The 21,155-nt window shown below is 41.8% G+C and overlaps 1 protein-coding gene across 7 annotated transcripts in view; it reads right to left on the reverse strand.

The window, feature by feature from the left end:
- NUP93 (nucleoporin 93) overlaps window positions 1–21,155 on the reverse strand; it is a 79,012-nt gene that overhangs the window by 17,641 nt on the left and 40,216 nt on the right. For all 7 annotated transcript variants that reach the window (XM_048316654.1, XM_048316653.1, XM_048316657.1 and 4 more), the window contains 5 exons: window positions 13,156–13,218; window positions 11,321–11,449; window positions 4,715–4,789; window positions 2,480–2,569; window positions 994–1,133 (listed from right to left, as the gene is read on the reverse strand). In XM_048316654.1, coding sequence (XP_048172611.1) covers window positions 994–1,133; window positions 2,480–2,569; window positions 4,715–4,789; window positions 11,321–11,449; window positions 13,156–13,218 — 497 coding nt within the window. The remainder of the gene's footprint in view (window positions 1–993; window positions 1,134–2,479; window positions 2,570–4,714; window positions 4,790–11,320; window positions 11,450–13,155; window positions 13,219–21,155) is intronic.

The raw sequence follows: 21,155 nt of genomic DNA on the forward strand, positions 1-21,155 counted from the left end.
CTGGCTCATCGCACTCTGCTGAGACCGAGGAGCTGGGAACAGAAGATCCTTCCGATGTGTCAGTTCCTCTGTGCACAGACAGCAGCCGCCACCACCCCCGGGTGACACTGAGTGCTGATGAGGTGTGACAACCAACTGTCACGGCCAAGAAGAGGCTGTGCCAGGAGTTGAAGGCATCTCTTCCCAGAGTGCTGCGTCAGAGCGCAGCGCTTTCTGTGCTCCGATGGCATCTCTATGTTCCTAACAAATGCCCACATGCTACCCTGCAGTTATTGCTTGCATGGGCTGGAAGAACCTGCTGGTATCACATTGCAGCTGCTAGAAAAGAGACACTGCAATATCCACGTGTGCAGTGAACGGGCATTTGGCTTTGGGCAGCTTCACAGCTTGCAGTTCTCCGAGAACTTCATCGGTCAAGGAGCTTAGGTCCCCATGGTACTTGCTAATACACACAGCAAACCACTTTCTACAGTCTGAAAATCACTGCTGCATGTCTCAACTTCAGCTTCTTCACATTCTCCAAAAACTTTTCAGTGTAGAAATGGCATGATCAGAACTTGACTCACTGCACCAGGTTTGTCCCCATGCTGTCCTCACAAGCTGCTGACAGCAGCTAGCAATCAGAAAGGGAGCATATAGAAAAGAGGATATTCTTTTGCAGAAGGGAAATAGATCACTTTCCACAAGTGAAAAACCTTCACATATCACCATGCATATATAGAATATTTATAAGCAACATAGAAGAAAGAATAAAAGTCTTTGCATCTTCTAAACAACCTCCCCACGGATTCAAAGCCTTTTTAACTAGAACACTGTTAAACTAAAACAGTTTTACATTTAAGTGGCTGCTCTAAGCTCTGCGCAGTAAAAAAGACAGGCAAGAGACATGTCTGTGAGCAGCACAAGGTAGCTGACTCTTTATGTGCAGTACAAACTCATTCTGGCTTATCATTAGGGAACTCTATTAAGCTGTACCCAGAGCACCCATCTTACCTTTCCTCCAGGTAATGCAGAGCATGCCTCACGAACTCCATGCGCACCTCCATGTTGGTCCGGACTTTCAGAGCATCACTGGCAGGAACCAGAGTGACGTCGGTCATTTGTTTCACCATGGCCCACATCTCGGAGATGTTCTATAAACAAGTCATTCCATGCGTCAGCGATTAGTACAGAGATGAACAAGCAACACTGTTTTGAGCTACATGGTGTTTTGATGCTTAAGAAAAGCGTAAGAACACAAGAGTAATGTCAGTATAGATTTGTAACGGAGATAGTGGACACAGTCACGAAGGAAATCTGCTTCTGTCCCGCGGAATTCAAATTTCACAGGCTTTTTTGCATAATTCTTGTGGGAGAAGATGGCTATAAATGTTGTACCTGCAGTTGTTCCCAAGAATTGGCAACTATTTCCAAAACTAGGCTGGGTACTTGGTAATCAGTCTCTTGCTCATTTCTAATTCACATTTCCCACTTAATAAATACCACAGCACCATCAGCTTTCCATGTAAGCAATGGCTCTGGCTGCTGCTGGAAAGCTGTGCGATCAGCTGAGATAAGAAGCATCAAAAGGACACTGATCACTTGGACAAAGGCTCAGTTACAAATAAAGGTTGAAAACCATCCAGATCTGCTTGTTTACAAGGATGCAAGATCTTATCAGTGTCTACAGGACTAGGGCGTCCCTGCTGAAATAGCAAAATACTGAGAACTAACACTGTTCACTTGGGCAAGGGCAGCTCTTTGATCTCGGTGCTTCAAAGCAGTAAGAACACTGAAACTCCCCGTGCTGCCCCTTGCAAAACAAACAGAGCTGTTCAGAGCAAAGATGCACACATCTGTAATTCAGATCTGATTGAAGCGTTTGCCCCTCAGCTTCTGAGCAGTTTTTTGCTCTCCCCATTTGCACAAGTTTTTTCATAGCTTGACCCTCCTGCAGTATTCTCCTTCAGACATTTCTCCAAGGTTTGTGCATTTGTTTTATTTTTTGGGGTGGATCAAGGCAACACAATTAAAGGAATAGAAAAAAAGAAAAGTAGACAGATCATTAATTTAAAGTCAATCCTAGGGGTTTTATGCTTTGCTATGGGAGCCTATTTCAGCTCTAGCAGAGTCTGATTGAGGACCCTTTACCTACAACTAAATACCTCCAAAGGACATTAAGAGACCACATTTTGTAAGCCAAACACAACAGAATCTATTTAAAATTAAAAGCAATTTTTCCCTCAACAGCTTATCACTTATGATGGAACACCAGGTTCGTTTCTTTTTCGCTGTGTTAAGAAATTTTCACCATGACCAACTTCATTGCAGGTGAGGCCTGCTGTACTGGAGAAAATTCTGGTATTGCCTCTGTGTTTTCTGTGGAGCCATGCAATTTTTTTGGCAATATCAGTATTTTTTCCTCCAACGTAAGCATGCTGTTAATCACAGCCTGAAAACAGCTTAAATACATCTCCTCATGTTAACTCACTGGCAGTACCTTATCATCCAGGCCTGCGGTAGCAGCACAAAGGTCCACCAGGTTAGGCTGCAGATGTCCATTCACTATCTTCTCATTATAAATATAAATCTAAAACATAATTAAAGTAAGCATGTTTAACAATACATATTATGCTCTGTTCCCTCCCTAGCCACAGCAGCAAAATCTGAACCAGGCTTCAAAAACAGTGTTCCCAGCAAGTCCCTTTGCTTTCCTCCCACATCAGCCACTTCCAATCCAATGGTAGAGGAACATGTGTTAGCATCACCCAAGCCTCCACAACTCCTCAAAGCCCCAGGCCTGCCTGAAGGCCGGCAGCAGCCCAGCTGTTCAGGGGTTCCGAATGGCAGAGCACTGTGCTGAATGCCCTGTTAGACTAATTGCAGCTAATTGCTGGAGGACAAAGATTCAGAAGTGACCTGACAAGTGGATGGCTGTGATATTCCCCTGCATGGCAGCCTCCTACCTGCTGATGTGAAAGAAACAGGATTTTGCTGGTTTGTGGCAGTATTCAGGGAAATCTGACATAGGCAAATGAACAGAAATCTGACCCTTCAGAGCCTGCCCTTCAACATATACACACACCTCCCTGTTTTAACTCTTGATCTTAACTGAGCTTCGTCTACTATTGTTTATTCTACTCTCAGTCGAAAGACCTTCCACTATGTCCAAAAATAATAATTCTCAATGCTAGAAAAACAACGCCATTGTGCTTTAACTCCCTTTGGCATGCTCTACTACAACACGCCCAGGGTGCAAACAAGATGTAGAGCTCAGGACTGCAAAGAGAATGCAGCATCAGTGAAATCATGTCCGTGGATGTCACCATGTTCCTGTGAGACAGTCTGAACTATCCACGAAGAACAATTAATCACTTCAGTGTAATTAAAACACACTTCACGGCTGCTGATAAACTGAAGCAGCATGGATCTCCAGGTCTCCTGCATGACCTCCAGGTCTCCCAACTCCCCACTGAAGCCACAGGAGCCTCACATAGACTGCTGACACTTGGTTATTCTTGAACTGAGGCAGGCTGACATAAGGACAGCTCAGCCAGAGTTTCTCAGGAGCCCTTGGTGGGAGCACATGGTGACTGCACCAAGTGTTTTGGCAGCAGAAGGCTGGCCACAAACACCACATTTCCAGGGCACTTTGCAGCAGTCTGTGCACAGCCCGTGACCCTGACAAGGGCCCATGGGCCATGGTGACTCCACAGCTACCCCAGAGCCAGGACTGCTAGAGAGATTGGACTTCCTGTATTCAGAAAACCAGCACGGAATAACACCGATGGCCTCAAAACACAGATGCAATTATGCTTTAAGGAAGACCTTTACCGTGGGTATATTACAGTAGATAATAGTTTGTTAATTTAGTTTGTAACAGCCACTAAATCAAATGTACACTTTATCAGCACAACCGTGCACCTTTTGCCATTAGTTTCTTCCCAGTTACCATAACTGAATGCAGATGTAGGAAAACAGATGCACAAGCTGCTCTCTGCCTCGGCACAGACTGAGCCAAAGCACACAATAACAGTAATTGTGTGCAAATTAGGCAACATTTTGTCTATGTCGTTTCACATATTCCATTTTGAAAAATCAAGTCCTTTTCTATAATTTTGTTCTCAACAGTGCTGGTAAACAGATAATCTCAAATAACAAAAGTAACAAATTGGTTATGTAAAGGTTTATCAGTTTTCCCTGAAAATTTTCCGAGGGAGTCTAATGTTACCAGGCATAATAATTCATAGCTGATGCACTAAAGCTTCTCACAAGCGATGTCATTAAAATAGGATATAATTTGACAAACATCAGGCTTAACACTTCAGCATATTTTTCCTACACACATACACAAGAAAAATGATCATCCACATATGAAGAAAATGGGAATATAAAGCCTTCATATGTATACAATTAAGCATTGACAAATCCTAAAAGAATTACTGCTTTTGAAAACTTAGAATTTCAGTTTACTTTACAAGCATAAATGCTTTCTACAGCCATATATGGTGCTCAGGATCTCTTTTTGACAAAAAATATCCTATAGTAAACAGGTGAGTATATTTCTAAGAACATCATGCAAGATTTATGTGTTTGCCAATTGCATTTTATCTCTAGGCAGATATTTTCATGTTCTACCTACTATATCTTCTTTTACACTAAGCTCAAATCTTTATGTTCCCCCTCTCTCTCCATGTAGAAGAGTGTTTAACAAAGTTTTTTCACTTTCACTCACCTGACGAGCATATGCCATCTCCACACTGTCCAAAGAGCTGCGACCTGGAGGACCCACCTCACCAACATAGCTGGGCTGTTTAGTGAGAAGCATATAGGAAGGTACAAAGTATAGAATTACCACAGTGCATTTTACCAATACATCAGCTCCTAAAAAACAGCAAAACCATGCTCCTGACAGAACTACAAACATAGTTTTGAACCATCTACAGAGAAAAATGCAGTCTCACTGCAATAACCCATTATCTTCCCAATATAGCTTAAACTTTCTAAAGTGACATAAATTCTCCTTATTCAGTGCACAAACCAACCATTAGCTCTCTAGAATTAGGACATCAGTGTCTCTTGGTAGCATCTTATAATTTTAATTCTTTGCTTTTGTTTCTTGAAAGGTTGCTTCTTGTCAGTGTCCCGCTGTGAGGCATCTAGTCTGAGCCTCCATCACAGCAAGGACATAGAATTCAATGGATGAGATGGACACAAAATAGGACTGCAGCATTCAATTGTATGTTAAAAAGTACCCCATTGCTGGTCTGCTGCAGGAGGAAGTATGCTGGCAATATCCTGACCTGAAAAAAAATAAGTCTTTTTACCCACAGAGACTATGCCAAGATTGAGACATTTTGAGTGTAGAGCAGGAAGAGACAGCCAATGGAATTGTGGCATACAAAATTCATACTCTTATAAAAAACTTCAAATACAACATGCCATAATAGTCTTAATCTGCATAAAGCAATTTTAAATGTTCACTACAAGGCACAAGTATGTTCTCAGTACAACCACCACTGAACACAGATGTTCAATGCTCTGGAGGAAAGAATACTCCCAACAATGCTCTCTGCTATTTCCTGCCTTCTAAAAGAATGTAATTCTTCATTTCAGCATCAGCATTGCAAGTTTTGAGTTTAAAAGTAAAGTACAATCATTTTAAAGACAGATCCCTTTGAGGTAAACAGTCCTTTAATATCAGTTGCTTCAGAAGCCATGCTGGTCTGAAGATCAAAGCAAGATGAGCTCAGTACAGAAGCACAATATTTATTATGAAGCCAATTGACATAGTTGGGGCAAGCAAAAGGAACAGACAAGCTTTCAGCAAAGCAAGGTTTTCAGGTTTGTTACCATATAACTCAAGGCTGTCTATATTCATCTAAACAGGAATCATTAACTTTTTCTGAGAAAGAGCAGGTACATCTGCAGAGTTTAAAAATTAAGCTTTTTACCATCAAAGTCAGTTACAACTGGCTGCACATCCTCACTAGCTGTTACAGTGCACCTTAGCAATACTGTCCAATGGCTTTACTACTTCCTACACTGTTTACCCAGAATGTCAGTACTTCACAGTGCAGACAGGATCACCTCCAAGGATTGCTTAAGGATGTGCTCTAGTGTTGCCTGGAAGAGCTCACTTAAATGTGACCAACTTGCTGCCTGTACAAACAACATAAAGCCCAAATGCAATAGGAAAATCAGTGTTTTCACTTCCAGTTTAATCAGCTTTAGAGTTCAGCTTTGCTGACACCTGTCAGACTGCAGCATGGCAGGAGCAATGTTCCTGCCATGACCTGGCCTGTGCGGATTTCAGGAAGAGATCCAGAAATGGAAAGCTTTTCTCTAGATGGTGCCATCATTCAGCTTCTTGTTTCAAATGAGGATGAAATGCTGGCAGAGTCTTCAAAAAAATCTCACTTTTTTGGGGAACTGTATCCTAACTTCAGAATGAAATAATACAAACACATGAACTTCCAGACATGTTACTTATCAGCTTTGCACTGAACATTCTCTCAGTCATTCCCAAATTAATTTTATTTTGGTATTAGATTAATCTGGAACATCTTCTACTGTGTAAGACCTCTCTTACCCTCATGAGCACGTGTTATTGCAAAGACAATGGTTACTCACTGTTCCAGCCCAGGAGTTTTGATCAGGAGAATGTCCACAAGTTAAAATTTAAAAACAAATAAAGTTACACAACTGCAATGGCCAAGAAGCTGTTCTGCATTGGCTAGGAATTTATACAGGAAGATAAGAGCACCGACCTCTATCTAGAAATTGTAAGAGATTTGTGATATCTGTGGTTACTGCTTTCTGTGCAGCACCCAACAGTTGATTACAGAATAAAAAATATTCAGTAGTGTTTGTCCCTAATACAATGAAATACAAATGAATGAAGGTACCAAGGATGAACCTGAACAATCCCTTAAAACTGCTGAAATTAGTTTATTACTGCATTAATTTTTCACTAATAATGCTATTTAAATAATGTCCAACCTGATTACAAAATCAGGCAGGTGCATTTAGACCTTAGGCTGTATAAAAACGCCTTACAAAAAACCCAAAAGCAATTCCACTTTTTCTTTTTGCAACTGAACTTACACTAAAAATATTCTTCACAATCCCTCTTAATGGATACTGATATTCAGAAGCATCTGCATTTTTCTTTCAGTGCCAAATCATCTGACACAAATTCCTTTAAACCCACCTAAAACCCGACAAATTCTTTGTTCTAAAGAACAAAGAAGCTGTTAAAGCAGGTTTCCTGGGAAACAGACATGATGGCAGAAATAGCGCTTTGCAGCCTTCCCTTGTGCTGTGCCAGATAAAATGTAGAGTTATTTAAAGTAATGCTAAATTATGGACGTTGTCATTAATTACCGATGAGGTTTCATCTCCTAAAGCAAGTGAACACTAGTACATAGTGACTTAGTGTCACTTTTCAGCCAGTGCCCAAGCACCAGACACACAAGCATTGGGGCTTTGTTTTGTGAATCTATTCCTTTTTCTGCTTTGAAGCGCCAAAAAGCACCCAGGTGGCTGCCACTCCAGAGAGTGGTGTGTGACTGCCAGGTTCAAACCAATTCAGGTAAGAATCTGAATTCAAAAGTGCACACCTGAAACTAAGAAATAACTGCTCTGGGGGTTGGGTTTTCCTTTCCTTTCTCCAATTTTAGTTATGCTGTAACTATTGAAGCGTGTTTAAAACCCTGTTGAAATTAGTATAGTGAAGGTATAACTATTATGCTTTAACCATTATGCTTTAAGAAACACTTCTTAACTATCTGCCACAGCTGAGAACTGCCACATTGAAATTAAATTCTTTAAATTCTACTGACTTGGCACTTCAGGAAAAAAAAAAAATCAGGAAGTCTAGAATTTGTCCTGATTTTCTTATATTTTTCTTTCCCATGGAAAAAAAGCCATGGAAGCAAGCTTATTTCCTATTTTTTCCCATCTCGTATATGCATTCTGGCTTCATTTTTGAATTATTAAACTGTAAGAAAGCAGTAGCTCACTGAACTATCTCATGGCTGTGCTAAAAGGAAAGTTCAAAAGGAAAACTAAAGCAGTGAGTCAGCATGGGGAAGGCCACTTCCACTGCTCCCCCTGAATTGCAGAAATGGAGTTGCGCAGGCAATCCTTCCCAAGAAGGGACATCCCCTACAAACTAACCGGGGGAAAGTGGGGGCCAGGGAGGGTATCCTTTGCTGGCAAGTCAGAACTTACGAAGTTTCAAACAAGGAAAAGATAATGAAAGATGTGTTCAAAACAGCTGCTAGGAGCATACAAGAAGAATCTTGTTTCAGGTCAGGTTCTGAAGCTTAACTGCAGCAGCAAAAGGAAAAGCAGAAAAGCGGGGAATGCACGAAGGACTGCAGAAGTGTAAGTGCACTCACGCATCTTGCTGTATCTCTAACCTGATATTGCTTAAATGGCTTGTGCTGTTTTTCTCAACCACCTTTGCTTCTCCCTGCCCTGAATTCTGGTCTTTCCAAAACATTATTCAGAACTGTAATATTTATTCTGAATATTATCCATTTCTCAAAGCTGCAGCTTTGCTGTACTGCCATCACATTTTTATCTTTTAAATTCACTTAGCCAAACGATGCTGCTTTTCAAAAGAGTCCTCCTTCATTTGCACTCAGCCAAGCATTCAGCCTCACTTGCACACCAAACCCCGTGCATGTAAAGATGCATTATTCATCACCCTCATATGCATATGCACATTCCTCAGCAGAAGTCTGGGCAGACATTTTGTCAGCACTCCAAATGGCTTGGCCAGTAGATGCAGTGAGTATCTAGGCAGGAGACCAAGCTGGAGAAACCCCATCAAAATACACTGTTGTGGAGTGGAAAGAATCTTGCAGTCCTTGGGATTTAAGGGGTATGAAGATGTGATACAGCGGGGCAGAACAGAAATCAAGATGTGCCAGTGTTTCTGTATCACTGCAGGAGTGTGCTACTTGACAGCAAGAGTGGAAGAGCTTGTGGCAAGGGTGGAAGAAAGAAAAACTTGGAATAAGGAAAAACTTGGAAAAGGACAAAGGAAATGCCTTGGCACCTCATGGCACAACAGTCGTAACAAACACCTTCAGACCATAGGTGTTTGATACCTTGAAGACAAAACTCAGGCTTTCATCCCTTTCCAGACCTACAAGAAGCACCTTTTTATCAGCTCTGGTTTTCCCTGACAAGAAGGCGGCCAGGCTGGAGGACAAGGGGGAACAGAAAACCTTATGGCAAGTCCTGCACTAGGTTCTTTGAATCATAAGCTTTGCCTGTTAATTGGTCTTATTTCCATGAATAATGTGTTGGTATTTCACTCTGCCCAAATTAGCTTGCCCAAAGCTTGAGAATTGGCTTGCAGGCAGACTGGCCCCCTGCTGTGTTTGGATCTGTGCCTTTTCAGCCGATTCTCCATCTCCAGAGGATATCAATTAAACCTCTACTATATTCTACAGGCTGTGTCTGTTTGTGTCACATACACACAAAAAACTTATTTGACTGGAACAAGGCTTTAGAAGAACAACCTGCTGTGGGGAGGTTAGATAACAGGCTTTTAACACAGTAGATGCACTTCAAACCTCTCAGACCTTTGACTTCTTGAGGCTAAGACTAGAATATATCAAGGATTTTAAAATGCTCTCGAAATGACATACTGCTACTACGAAAGCTTTGAAATAGAGAGTGGAGTATTACTGAGTGATAGTGTACATTGAGTCTTTAAATTCATTCATGAAAAACATTAGGAGCTGAGTTTTCTCCCCTCCTCCCTCACACCAATTTGATGCTTGGCATCTCAAGTGCCATGGACTGGGGGTAGCATCCATTTGACACTGAAACACCAGAATAGGGGTTTTACCTGTTCAGAGCAGGTTATTAAATTACTTCTGCTAGCAGTTAATATCCACACTCTGAAAGGAAAACCCCACACCAGTAACTAGCACACAAATCAAAGGTGTTAGGAGCTATCAGTGTAACTGCCAAGTCTTCAGATTCACATCCTAAAATAATGGGATAGCTGTTCCTAGTTTTAAATTAATTCAGTCTGCATTATTTAGCATTTCCAATATTGGAAAGCTGGACAACCTTTGAGAAGTCCCAGTAAAGTATCAGTACAATATTTTCTGGCAAAGACAGCCTCTATAAAAGAGGTATGCTAACTGGGATTAACCTATATTTAAAAGAACAGTAATCAGAAAGGGACATTTCATTAACAACTTTAATTATTTCCAAATCCCTATACAGGTCGTACCCCACTTGCACCAAGGGCTTTTTTTATTTTAATATGCTAGCAGGTCATCCCAATGAACAAGAATTAATTTTCATGGGTGGAGAATGTGGCTATAAAAAATATGTCTCTTTTTCAGCCTGAAAGCACAGCAACTTATATCCCCCCACTCCCTGTCCCCTCTCCTTTCAAGGTGAGCATTTTCATGGAGCACTGTGCAGCAGCTGTGATGTAACTTTGTGCTCCAGGGATCACAGCTGCTGTCTGATGCTTCCAGCTCAGAGGGGCTGAGCTCCCAACACTCTGCACGTAACTCTGCTTTGCTCTACTCATTTAACTGAAACATTTTCTTTAAGGGAATAAACTGTAAAGTTTTAAATTGTAACAGAAGATAAGGAATGTTCTAAGATGATAGTCAATATCTCTTTTGTTAAACATGGGGTCAGTCTTGCCCAAAGGATTTGGTCACTGCTGGATTAATCTGAACACTAGAGGTCTTAGCAGCACAAAATTCTAATCTGCTCTGAATGAGACAGTAAAATAAAAAGGAAACCTTTTTTTTTTTTTAATGTTTATTCATTTGGTTTTGCCAAGAAACCTGAGAGACTTCATCAGCCTCCTAAGAAAAGCCATAAATCCAGGCTAGCACATAGTGATAAGGGAAAGAGACACTCTAAGATCTATGTGTAAGCACAACTGCACCTGAGAAACTCCCTGGTGTCACATCACAAAGATTTCCTGAAGTGCCCCAGTGTGTTTTCTGTATGTGTGTGTTCCCCTGGGTGTATTGACCTACTATGTATTTGTGACTAAGTTTCCAGCCAGCACATATGTTGCTCAAAAAACAGCTTCAGCAATAGCAGCTCCATTGCCTGTACCCATCAGTCAATAAATAGAAATAATCACAAAGGTTTGATATTTTGCTAGACAATGCATTCTGCTAGTCAGAGCCATTCTAGAATTCAATAGGGATTTTATATTTCTCATTTTCACATAGTTGTAGTTACAGAATATTTCAGAGGTGGTTTCAGCAGTGCTGGAATGCCAGCTGTATACAGTGCTGTGTGTGACTCTGCACAGCATTTAGAAAGACAGAGTTACCTCATTTTCCTGGGTGAAATCAAGAGCATCTTCCCCTGATGCAAGCAGAGAATGAAGAATCCTTTGTTTCACCTGTTCCCATTCAACCAGCATTGATTCTCGGTGATACTCCTCAGCCATGGCAAAAGTCTGTCGGTGAACAAGAACAAGAGCTAAGGAACATAGAGAAACACCCATCAACCTAACTCTGCTATTAATAGACAAGCCTAAAAATGAAACAGAAAATAGCAACTACATAAATCAACCAGGTCAGGCCTCAAGAGCTAACGGTGTGCTGCATATTATTTTAACAGGCTTCCTGTTCAGGTACAAGGGGATTCAGAAACTAGGTGTATGTGGAATTAAGACAACTCTCACATACCCCCAGCTGGTAAAAGAGGGAAACGGTGTCTCTTCCATGGCACCGCAGCACACGAATCTGAGCAGGCGGTAGGCTTCCTCCTTTAACTTAGCAGCACACACAATATCCAGGTCATCACTGATCTGTGTGGTTTGTTGAGACTTAACTTCTCTAATGACCACTAGCTTTTCACCTCCTTGGAGGCTACAAAGGTCTGACTCGCTGCATTCTTAACAAAGATGCGTGTTTATTGCCCATAATCATTTTCAGGTCTTTATCAGTGTGTTTTTCTTTCAAACGGGAAACAGGATAAAATAAAAATCTAATCGTAAGGGAAAACTAGCCAATGTCAAAGAATCAGGAGGCCTTTTTCATGAGGAACATAACTCGGGAAAGCACACAGGAAAATCATATCCCAAGAAAAAACAACCTTTACCTTTAAAATGGCTGATGTGCTACATTGTCTTCAGATCCACTTGGGGAACATATGGGAGGTAACAGCTCTTCCCTCAGTAAGGAAAATATTCCCTCATTTTGGCAATAGCATTAAGATAGAGAAGATGCTTCACTACCTTTTCTGTTATTGTTGGGGTGAGACTAACAGCCTCAGGGATACCAGGACAGGAAATAAGAGAATCTCCACTAATTCTAAACAGAGAATAAGCTATATATTGTGTCTTCTTTCCTGTTCACACAGCTCCATGCTGCAACATACAACTAAATGTCTTGGTTGGCTGACTAAGTTTTTCATTTTATTGCAGTTCACTGTTAGGATATTGTCAATTGATCGGCAAAACGTTCCTCAGAAATAATGAATTGGTAAGACACAGTGACATTTGGCAAACATTTAATTACAGTGCATGCACGCAACTAGAGCATAAGATTTCTGTTTCTTCGTTGCGTTATATAAATTCACTTTATACTTTCATGGCAGGATATAGGCTCACCCGTACCTTCACTATACTAATTTCAACAGGGTTTTAAACACGCTTCAATAGTTACAGCATAATGTTATGTAATTGAAATAATTTAATAATGCATATGTACTATTTCTTGTCATTTGAAAGAAACACAGGCTCAGTTCTAAACCTGATGCCACCAGTGTACGTGGAGGGAAACAATCATAACATGAGCACTAGGAAGTATGGAATAACATTTCCAAGAAGAAGTTTTAAGACAAACAACAGGAAGCATTTTTCCATGCTGCATAATTCAATTGTGAAAATCACTGCCCCAGAACAGATACCAAAAGCACAAATAGATTCAGAAACAGGATTAGATTAATTTCTTATCAGAAAACAAGTTGCTGCTCAGATGATCTTCAAAACAACTATTTTTTCAGAGGTGAAGATACAGGAGTTGAAGAGGGGAAGGCTAAATCTGTCCTTTTCTTACAGACTAAGTACTGATCCCTTTTCAAGGGAAGAAAACTGGTCAGCAAACCTGTCCTGTTTTTGTTTTTAGGAAAAAACGACAGTGCTTTCTTCCAACTTACCCTCCTCCTTGACTCTTCAATGGCAGACAGCAATGCATTATCTTTTTCATTCTTCAGGAATCCCTGCAGGAAACAAGAAACAGAGCTTCAGCCAAAAAAATCAGCCTTGCACTAACATCAGATACATATTGTAGTACTCAGCTCTTTCAGCTCTGAGAAGTGCTCAGAGCTCTCTCTGCAGAGAAAGTCCAGTCCCAAGAAGTTTAAAGGTCACTTTACTTCACCAGAGGTACAGTAAGATGCCCACCCAGAGCAATGTGAAAATGAAAATGCATTAATCCCCTCTTTTAATATGCATTAAATCCTAGTGAAATGTCCTGCTTCTATTCTCTTTTATCTCTGTGTCCCAGCATCTGCTTCCTCTTGCTCTCCATTTGAGGGAGCTAGGATGAAAGCTGGTAGGAGCGATAAGCCAAGATAAGATTGTTGGACTTGAGTATGCTGAAAAAAATAAAAGTCTTTGACTTGGCAGCTTCAGGCAGAAGTGGAGCTCTTGGAGGACCGATAGGAACTGTGAAAAAGAGCCTTAAAAATAGTCAGTTGAGGAAGGATGGAAATAACTAAACAGTTGGAAAGCATTCAGAGAAAGTTTACCACGCAGCTTCTCACCATGAATACAGCTGGAGTGGGTAAAAAGGAAGAACTGTATTTTTAATTTTCAGTATATCAGTAAATCTCAAAGAGGTCAGGTGTGTGTGAACAAACTGATTTAGATGAGTTGTTACCTCCTTATCCCAAAGGTTACTTTTATGACCTATACTAGGAAATACAAAATAGTTTTAACTTTAAACAAGTAGCGGTGGGGTAAACTGCAGTAACACATGGAGACAACAATCAGGATCCATCTATCACATTTCAACATGAATATCTTTATTTTGCATTTTCACTGTTACATCACCAATTAAATAAACCAAGTTGATTTTTACTCCCAGACTTCAACTTAATCATTATTCAGGTCATAAAAAAGAAAAAGAAGCCTTTGTCTCCCTCTGAAGTAATCAACTATAAATGATCAACTCCATTAAGTGTTAATATCTTAAAAGTCTGTACACTCACTTCACAGCTTTAAAACCAAAAGCTGCTAACAAACCCACAGAGTGGGAACTTAATGGACTGTGCTTTATGCTTTTATAAAGACAAAACACAATTGCAGCAGTGTCCAACTGAATTTGTCAGGAATCAGGAGGGGTTTGTGCCTTTCAGTCTCCCCATCTTCCTGCAAAGAATTCCTGTGGTGACACAGGGAGATTTGGGCTGTTGGAAAAATATATTTATGGTATGTCTCAGAAACAGCCCTGCAGCAGTAATACATACAACCATAAGTATCACAGAGTGATACTCAGCTCTGGGAGGTGAGGAGCATTTGAAATCTCCTCAGCCTGAAGCAATCTGCCAGGAAACTGCCGCATACGTGTGCTACCTGCCCTCCTGCTCCTCAGCACCAGCATGTGAAATAAAGGGCATTGCACCCTCTCTTTCTGAAATATATAGAACAAGCATTTGAGGTACATGGGACAGGCTGTGACCTCCTTCAGCTGGAAACAAGAACATGACCCCTTTCTGTACAGCAGAGAGAGAACTAGCCGCCATCCTCCGAGAGACATGCGGTGCAGTTCCCCAGAAACAGCCCTTGAATTACGCATGGAAGAGAGCGGTCACTGCTACCCAGCCTATTCCTCATTTCACCAGCAGACAGGTCCTGCTTTATTTTTAGACAATGCCCACAGAGAAATCACAGTTACAACCTGAAAAAAAAAGGAAGCTAAATCCATATCTTTGCACACGTCTGGGGACCAGCTATTACAGCAGCTGTCACTGAGACAAGGGTTGCCGCAGTCACCTAACTGGGCCAAGACCCAGCCTTGGCTCTGTGCAGGAGAGAGATGGAGATGTGCCTTGCAAGTCTTGTCCCTGCCTGCATGGGTAGAAGGACTTTGGGAAGGCAACAAGCTTTCTGGGTTCTTTTTTTTTTTCATTTCACCACCTCCAACCTAAAATGGAGAAAAATTATCTGGAATTAAAACAAGCAGTACTTCCAGACCTTCAAAGCACACACCAATACATGAGTGGAAGAGACAGATCCGCTTCTGATGGTAGAGATCTGATGCTGCAGAGAACAGTGTGTTAGCTGTATTCTAACAACACTGCTAATTTTACAGGCAAAACCAGCCCACTGTCTCAAAGATGCAGACCTACAGCTATTTGGATGTGATGAAGGGTGTGAGCTTGCAGATGTCCTGGATGCCTGGCTCCCTGCTCGCTCTGTAAGCACCGGACTCCTGAAAACCCCAAGAGATACAAGTCCTACCTTTCCTGTCCTTGGTCTTCCCCTCTTTCCTTGCAGGAATGTGTGGCCTAGAGCTGAGCAGGTACCTGCCTAGAAATGTACGCAGCAATGATAGTAATCAACACAGTAATTTAAGATGTGCTTGAACATCCCTTGACGTCAGTAAATCCAGGCTGAGTATCTTAATGAAACCACCCAGCTCCCAGAGAGTTCTACTAGGTCCGTTTAAGGGATCACATTACACTGAATGCCAATTAGAGGATGATAACTGCCTTTTTCAATATCAAAAACTACTCCTTTAGCAAAAGAAAATCCCCACACGTGCCAAATAATATCTGTAATGCCTCACTGAGGAGAGGTACATTTTAAAAAGGTTGCCCTATGTCTTGTGCTAAACATTATGACTCTAACATGACAATTGCTGCTTCAGTTAATTACAGGCTAATTGTTAAACCTCAGAAGAGGGAGTTTCAGTAACCGATGCTGGAGCTCCTGTTACTGCTTGTGTGAACTGCTTCTGCTTAGTTAGGCCAAATAAGAGCTCCTGAGGGTGTCACTCCAGGCTTTGGTGGCCAGAATTCCACTCGTTAAGAAAGTGAGGTGTGTCCGGCTTGCTGCTGGGTTCCCTGGATTTATCGCATTGCCACCTAGTGGTGCACTACATTTTGATCACCAGACACGATTTCATGGACACACATAAATGCACACAAATGCACTTCTACTGCATGAAAAAGTAGAGCCCCGGAACAAGGATGGGCAGAAAGATGGAAGAGATGCACTTTACATTAGAGAATTTTTGTCCTCAGAAATCCCAGGTCACAACTTTAAGGGTTCGCATATCTCTTAAGAAGGCTGGGCTGTGAACAGTGCTGGTTGTGCTCACCAGTTACATCTGCCCTAAAAGCTTTCTGCAGTCCCAGAGGCAAGGTTTGACTGCCATGAACGCTGGCAGACTGTAACAAGGATACGGAGGTGCAGCGCTCAGCATGCACGGGGAGTGCACGACCGACAAAGCAGGAGCCGCCCTCTCAGGGGAGATGCTGCTGGGTGTACAACGAGTAACGAGACATTGCTTCATATTCAGCATCCAAAGACAAAAGCAGGAGGAGAACAGAGATTATTGTTAGGAGACAAAACGCTATTTTGCAGAGGCAGATGGCAAAGATAGGAACAGCCAACACAAGGATTTCTATAATCTCAGAGGTGAAAACCTCACCTTGCAGCTCTCCGTGCACAAGCTCTGCCAGTGAAAGGATCCCAGCGTTGCCTGGATTTTGCTTGAAAATGAAAATCTTACTTCCCTGAGGCAGGTTTATGCAAAAAGCTCACAGAGCCTTAATGTCACATCACTCTGCCCTGCTTTAGTGAGTGGCTTTTGATTTTCCTCTCTGTTACTGTCTGACTCCCACACATCCTTCCTGCATCTAGTTTGGAAGGGAAGCAGCATAACTCTTCTCCATCACCAGTTCTCTGCAACACTCACTGCTGAATGTTTCCCACACACCATTTGTACAATATCCGATGCGATGGTGTTTGCAAAACAGGGACACAGGCATAGAAATACACCCACTCTCGCACCTTCAGGTTCCCGTTTCTCAGTCCCGCTTACACTTACATGTCTACTGACTCTCAGCATCTTTCCCAAGCACATTCCAGATCCTCTTGGATCTCTTACACCTTGAATTTCAGCCTGATCTTCTCATAGTCTCCTCTTTTTGCTGAAATCCAGCCTCACTCAACTATGGTTTGTAGAAGTGGCCCCACAGCGGAAGGGCAGGACAGGACCCCCTGGCAGCCTGTGCTTGCTCTACTACTACCTCTCATCTCAGACAATCACTGACACAGGCTGATTTGACAGCAATCAGCACCTGCCTGGCTCCAGCCTGAATTCCAGCAAGAGAGTGTTCCAGCAGTTCATTATTGGTACAAAAGGGCACACATGCACGCACCGATGGTCCCTTTTTGACAGGAGACTGAAAGTCTCTTCCATTTACTGCAGTAAATGAGGTTAGTAAACTCTCCTGGCTGAGAGAAGTCTCTTAATTACTTTCATCAGCCAGGCTATACTTTTAATACTTGATCTTAGTATTCAAGCTGTCACGAGAAGGCGAATGTTGCCAAATAGTATATTGAGGCCTTGGATGTTGACAGCGATGGGTACTTTTTCACTGGCACAGAAAGAAAGAAGAAAATGAACAATCTGGGACCATTTCAAGTCAATTGCTCTTTGATTAAAATATTTCCAAGTGCTGGATTTCCAGTAGATCCAGTGAATCCAGCAGGGACAGTTAACAAAAATTACTCTTTGGCAACGCCAGGTGAAGCACCTGAATTTATTATTTCTACTGGCAATTCTAAGAAACAATTTGCTAAATACAATTCTAGTGAAAACATGGACATATCTGAGCACACTCCTGAGGTTTTGTACCCTGGCACAACCCTCCTGGCCATATTCTCTCTGAAAAGAGAAAATGAAGCAAAACTACCTGGCACTTTTTAAATCTAAGCTATTGTTTGTGCTGACACAAGTGCTTGCTGGCTGCCTTTAAATAGATAGGCCAAAGGGTGAAGAGCCATGGGGTACCCAACTACTGTATTCCTGAGGATGGGGACACACCAGTGTAGCATGAGCAGTATTTCAGTCTATTCACTCTTCCTTTGTATGAGTGACACCAACATGTCTTGGAAGCTTCCATAAGTCTCCCATGATTTGTTTTTCAGAAAGCATCAGGTTTTTTGGGCTAAAGCAGTGCAAAAAAGCAGCTTCACTACATACCTTGGCCTGTGCAATATTGTGCCCTTCAAAGCAACAAGGCAGAAGCCCAAAGATCAGCTACCAAGCACAACGAGCCAAGAGCATTTGTGAAATTGGCTTCCTCCTTGGAGAGCTTCAGATGGCAAAACTGCTATGGGGCCAGAAACAGACTGAGGGCCTGAGTGCAAAAATCCTTAGAGAGGGAGAGAACCCCAGGAAGGGTGATTCACCAGTCAGTATCACTTCAAAGCTGCATGAGAGGCAAGGAATGCATCATTGTACACAGACACAAAGGTCTACTGGAAAGGATGGTTTGATGAGTCTCATCCCATAGCTGTATATGTTGTTCAATTTAAGAATTAGCAATACAAAATTCCCCTAGCCTAAGACAGCTGCACTTGTCAAACTACAACATACATTTCTCAATTTCCTTACCATCATGTTTAGAGTGGGAAATCCTGCAACATTTTTAATTCCCTGTTGACTGAACAGGAAAATCAGGGAAAAACCAGAAGGCTTTACAGTTTGATAAGACCTAAGAGTTGGTTGTTGCATCAGAGACTTTCAAAGCAACAGCCATGTTGAAGCTGAAAAGGGAAAAGCACGTAGCAATAGCTAGAACAAAAAACTGTGCTAATGCAACCAAACCCTGGGCTTGGGGAAGACCTCCTGCTCTGCTACCTGCCTTCACAGAGGTGTCAAATCACATCCCTCTGTGTACTGTAACTGTGCTCTACTTGTGTAGCCGATACTCATGCTCAGCTGGTTTGAGAGTCAAGCTAGGAGACTTCTTCCCCACCCTGCAAGCCGATAGCATTTGAGTGGCAGTAAGTCATTAAAATATGCAAAGCCTGGCTTCATCTCTGTTTCCTTGCGTGACTAGCAACAATTTAAAGATAACTTCAGGGTTTTTAAAGTGGCTTACTGCTCCAGCAAAATCAAAATTTGCAGAGCCGCAATACCGTCTCCTTTCATGATGGAGAAGCAGCAACCTGGGCCTCACCCCAGCAGCAGCAGGAGTCAGTGCACACCAGGCTGGAGCCCACACGAAGTGTAGAACCAGAGGCACACCTCCACTTGCCCACAGGGCTCTCCCTGGGGCTGTGTGCACCACGGAAGATGCACAGCAGCACCTTTTGCCAGAGACAAGCCCTGGGGCAGGAACAGGGCTCCCTTACCCCACCATCGGCCGGCATTGATGCAGTGCCCAGGTTCGAAAACAGTCTTTAATCTGTGTTACAGAGTGAGCCTTAAGCAAATATTTACAAAGAGCTCTCTGCCTCAGGTTAGTGCCCGCAATGCAAAGATCTAGTACTTTTTTTGTATTTTTTTACTGGTTTAGACTGTTTGATCTGTGAAACTCATGCAGTTTTCACAGTAATCTTAAGACGGTATCCAGGAACATTGGATTTTGCTGTGTTGGATAAATATCATTATTCTTCCTAGCCGTGACAGGAGAAACTCAAACTGCCGAAAGAAGCATTCATTGGGAAATCACAGATCAGCTCTAACATAAGCAGGGGCAGATGGTGCATGCTCTTTGACTCTTGCTGGGCCTGTTTGAATCTGGCAAGTGAAGACTGAAAATGTGTTCCTCAGACATACAGGCTTGAAGGGAAGAAATACAAACACCTCCTAGTGCTCACTTCAGCCAGGACACCATCTACGAAGCACGAAAGGCTTATATCAGACCATCAGTTAATATCAAACCATGCCCAGCACTGAGAGGCACCACCACATCCCACACCCAACTGCAGCCCTCCGAAACACATCTGCAGCATGTGGCCAGCAAGGAGAGCACAAGATATCTGTAGTGAATAGAAGCAAAATTTACCATGAAACATATAAGGAGCACAGCTTTATCAAACTGGAAATGTCTAGAAAAATACCACTGCTCAGATTTCCTGCAGGAATATTCTGCCAGGCACTCAGCAGCGCCAAAATCGAACTCTCTGCTATGTGGCACTGCTTGTTCCATGTATAAATGGAGATCGTCACTGCTGGCAAGAAACATGACTCTGCTCAATTTTAGTTTCTTCTAATTCAACACAGGATGCTCACTGAGTTCATGCACTATGAGATTTCAGTGTTTCATTTAAAACTGTACTTTTAAGTGGCTTAACTCCTAAAAGTACATGAAAATTCATTGCAGTGTTCCTGTGTATTTCAGATTTTACAAAATATGTCAAAGACATTGACAAGATTTAACAAATCCAAGTGCAATTAAAATGAGTTAAGTAGGACACTTTAAAAATAACCACACAATATATCAACCATCGCAACACAATTTATATACTACTTACACAGTGTACCTAATCATTAAAATATTAGTAATTATCCATACTATTTCTTCTGTCTTTCCCTCCATCAGAGTGAAACCAAAATAACTTCAATTACATAAGTTAGTTTCTCATTCTCAGACTCCAAAAATCCGTTGCTGTGTAATGTTGGGCTGCACAGTGCATGGGAATGCTGTTAAAAGGCGGTTTAGTAGGTGTTTTTCAAAGTCACAAAGATTTTAATGGCACAGAACTAAGATAATACATTTTTTAATCCAGAATTTTGCAGCAAAGTTGATTAGAATGAGGTTCTCTTTCACGTACAATTACCAGCCTCCACTGCACAGATAATTTTTGACAGCAATTGTTAACGTAACACAAAAGAAGTGTAAACAACAGTGCTACTTTCTCTAGTGATCCTGTCTTTCTCCCCAGGCATATACTCATATTTTTCCTTCTCCCTATGATATAACTGGGAGTGGTTCAACAAGAATCCCAGGTCCTATCAAGGTACAAAGCACCAAGGAGATCTGTGCAATAACAAAGTCTAGAATAGCCCTTACCTGCTGAGACGTTGTGCAAAGAATAGGAGGAGTAATAATGAAAAAAATGTATCTAGAATGAGGAGGCTATTACCATCTTTATATTCCTGAATATAACAGAATGTAATATATAGATT

The sequence above is a fragment of the Corvus hawaiiensis genome, chromosome 12, assembly GCF_020740725.1.
Source record: "Corvus hawaiiensis isolate bCorHaw1 chromosome 12, bCorHaw1.pri.cur, whole genome shotgun sequence".
Taxonomy (NCBI): Eukaryota; Metazoa; Chordata; class Aves; order Passeriformes; family Corvidae; genus Corvus; species Corvus hawaiiensis.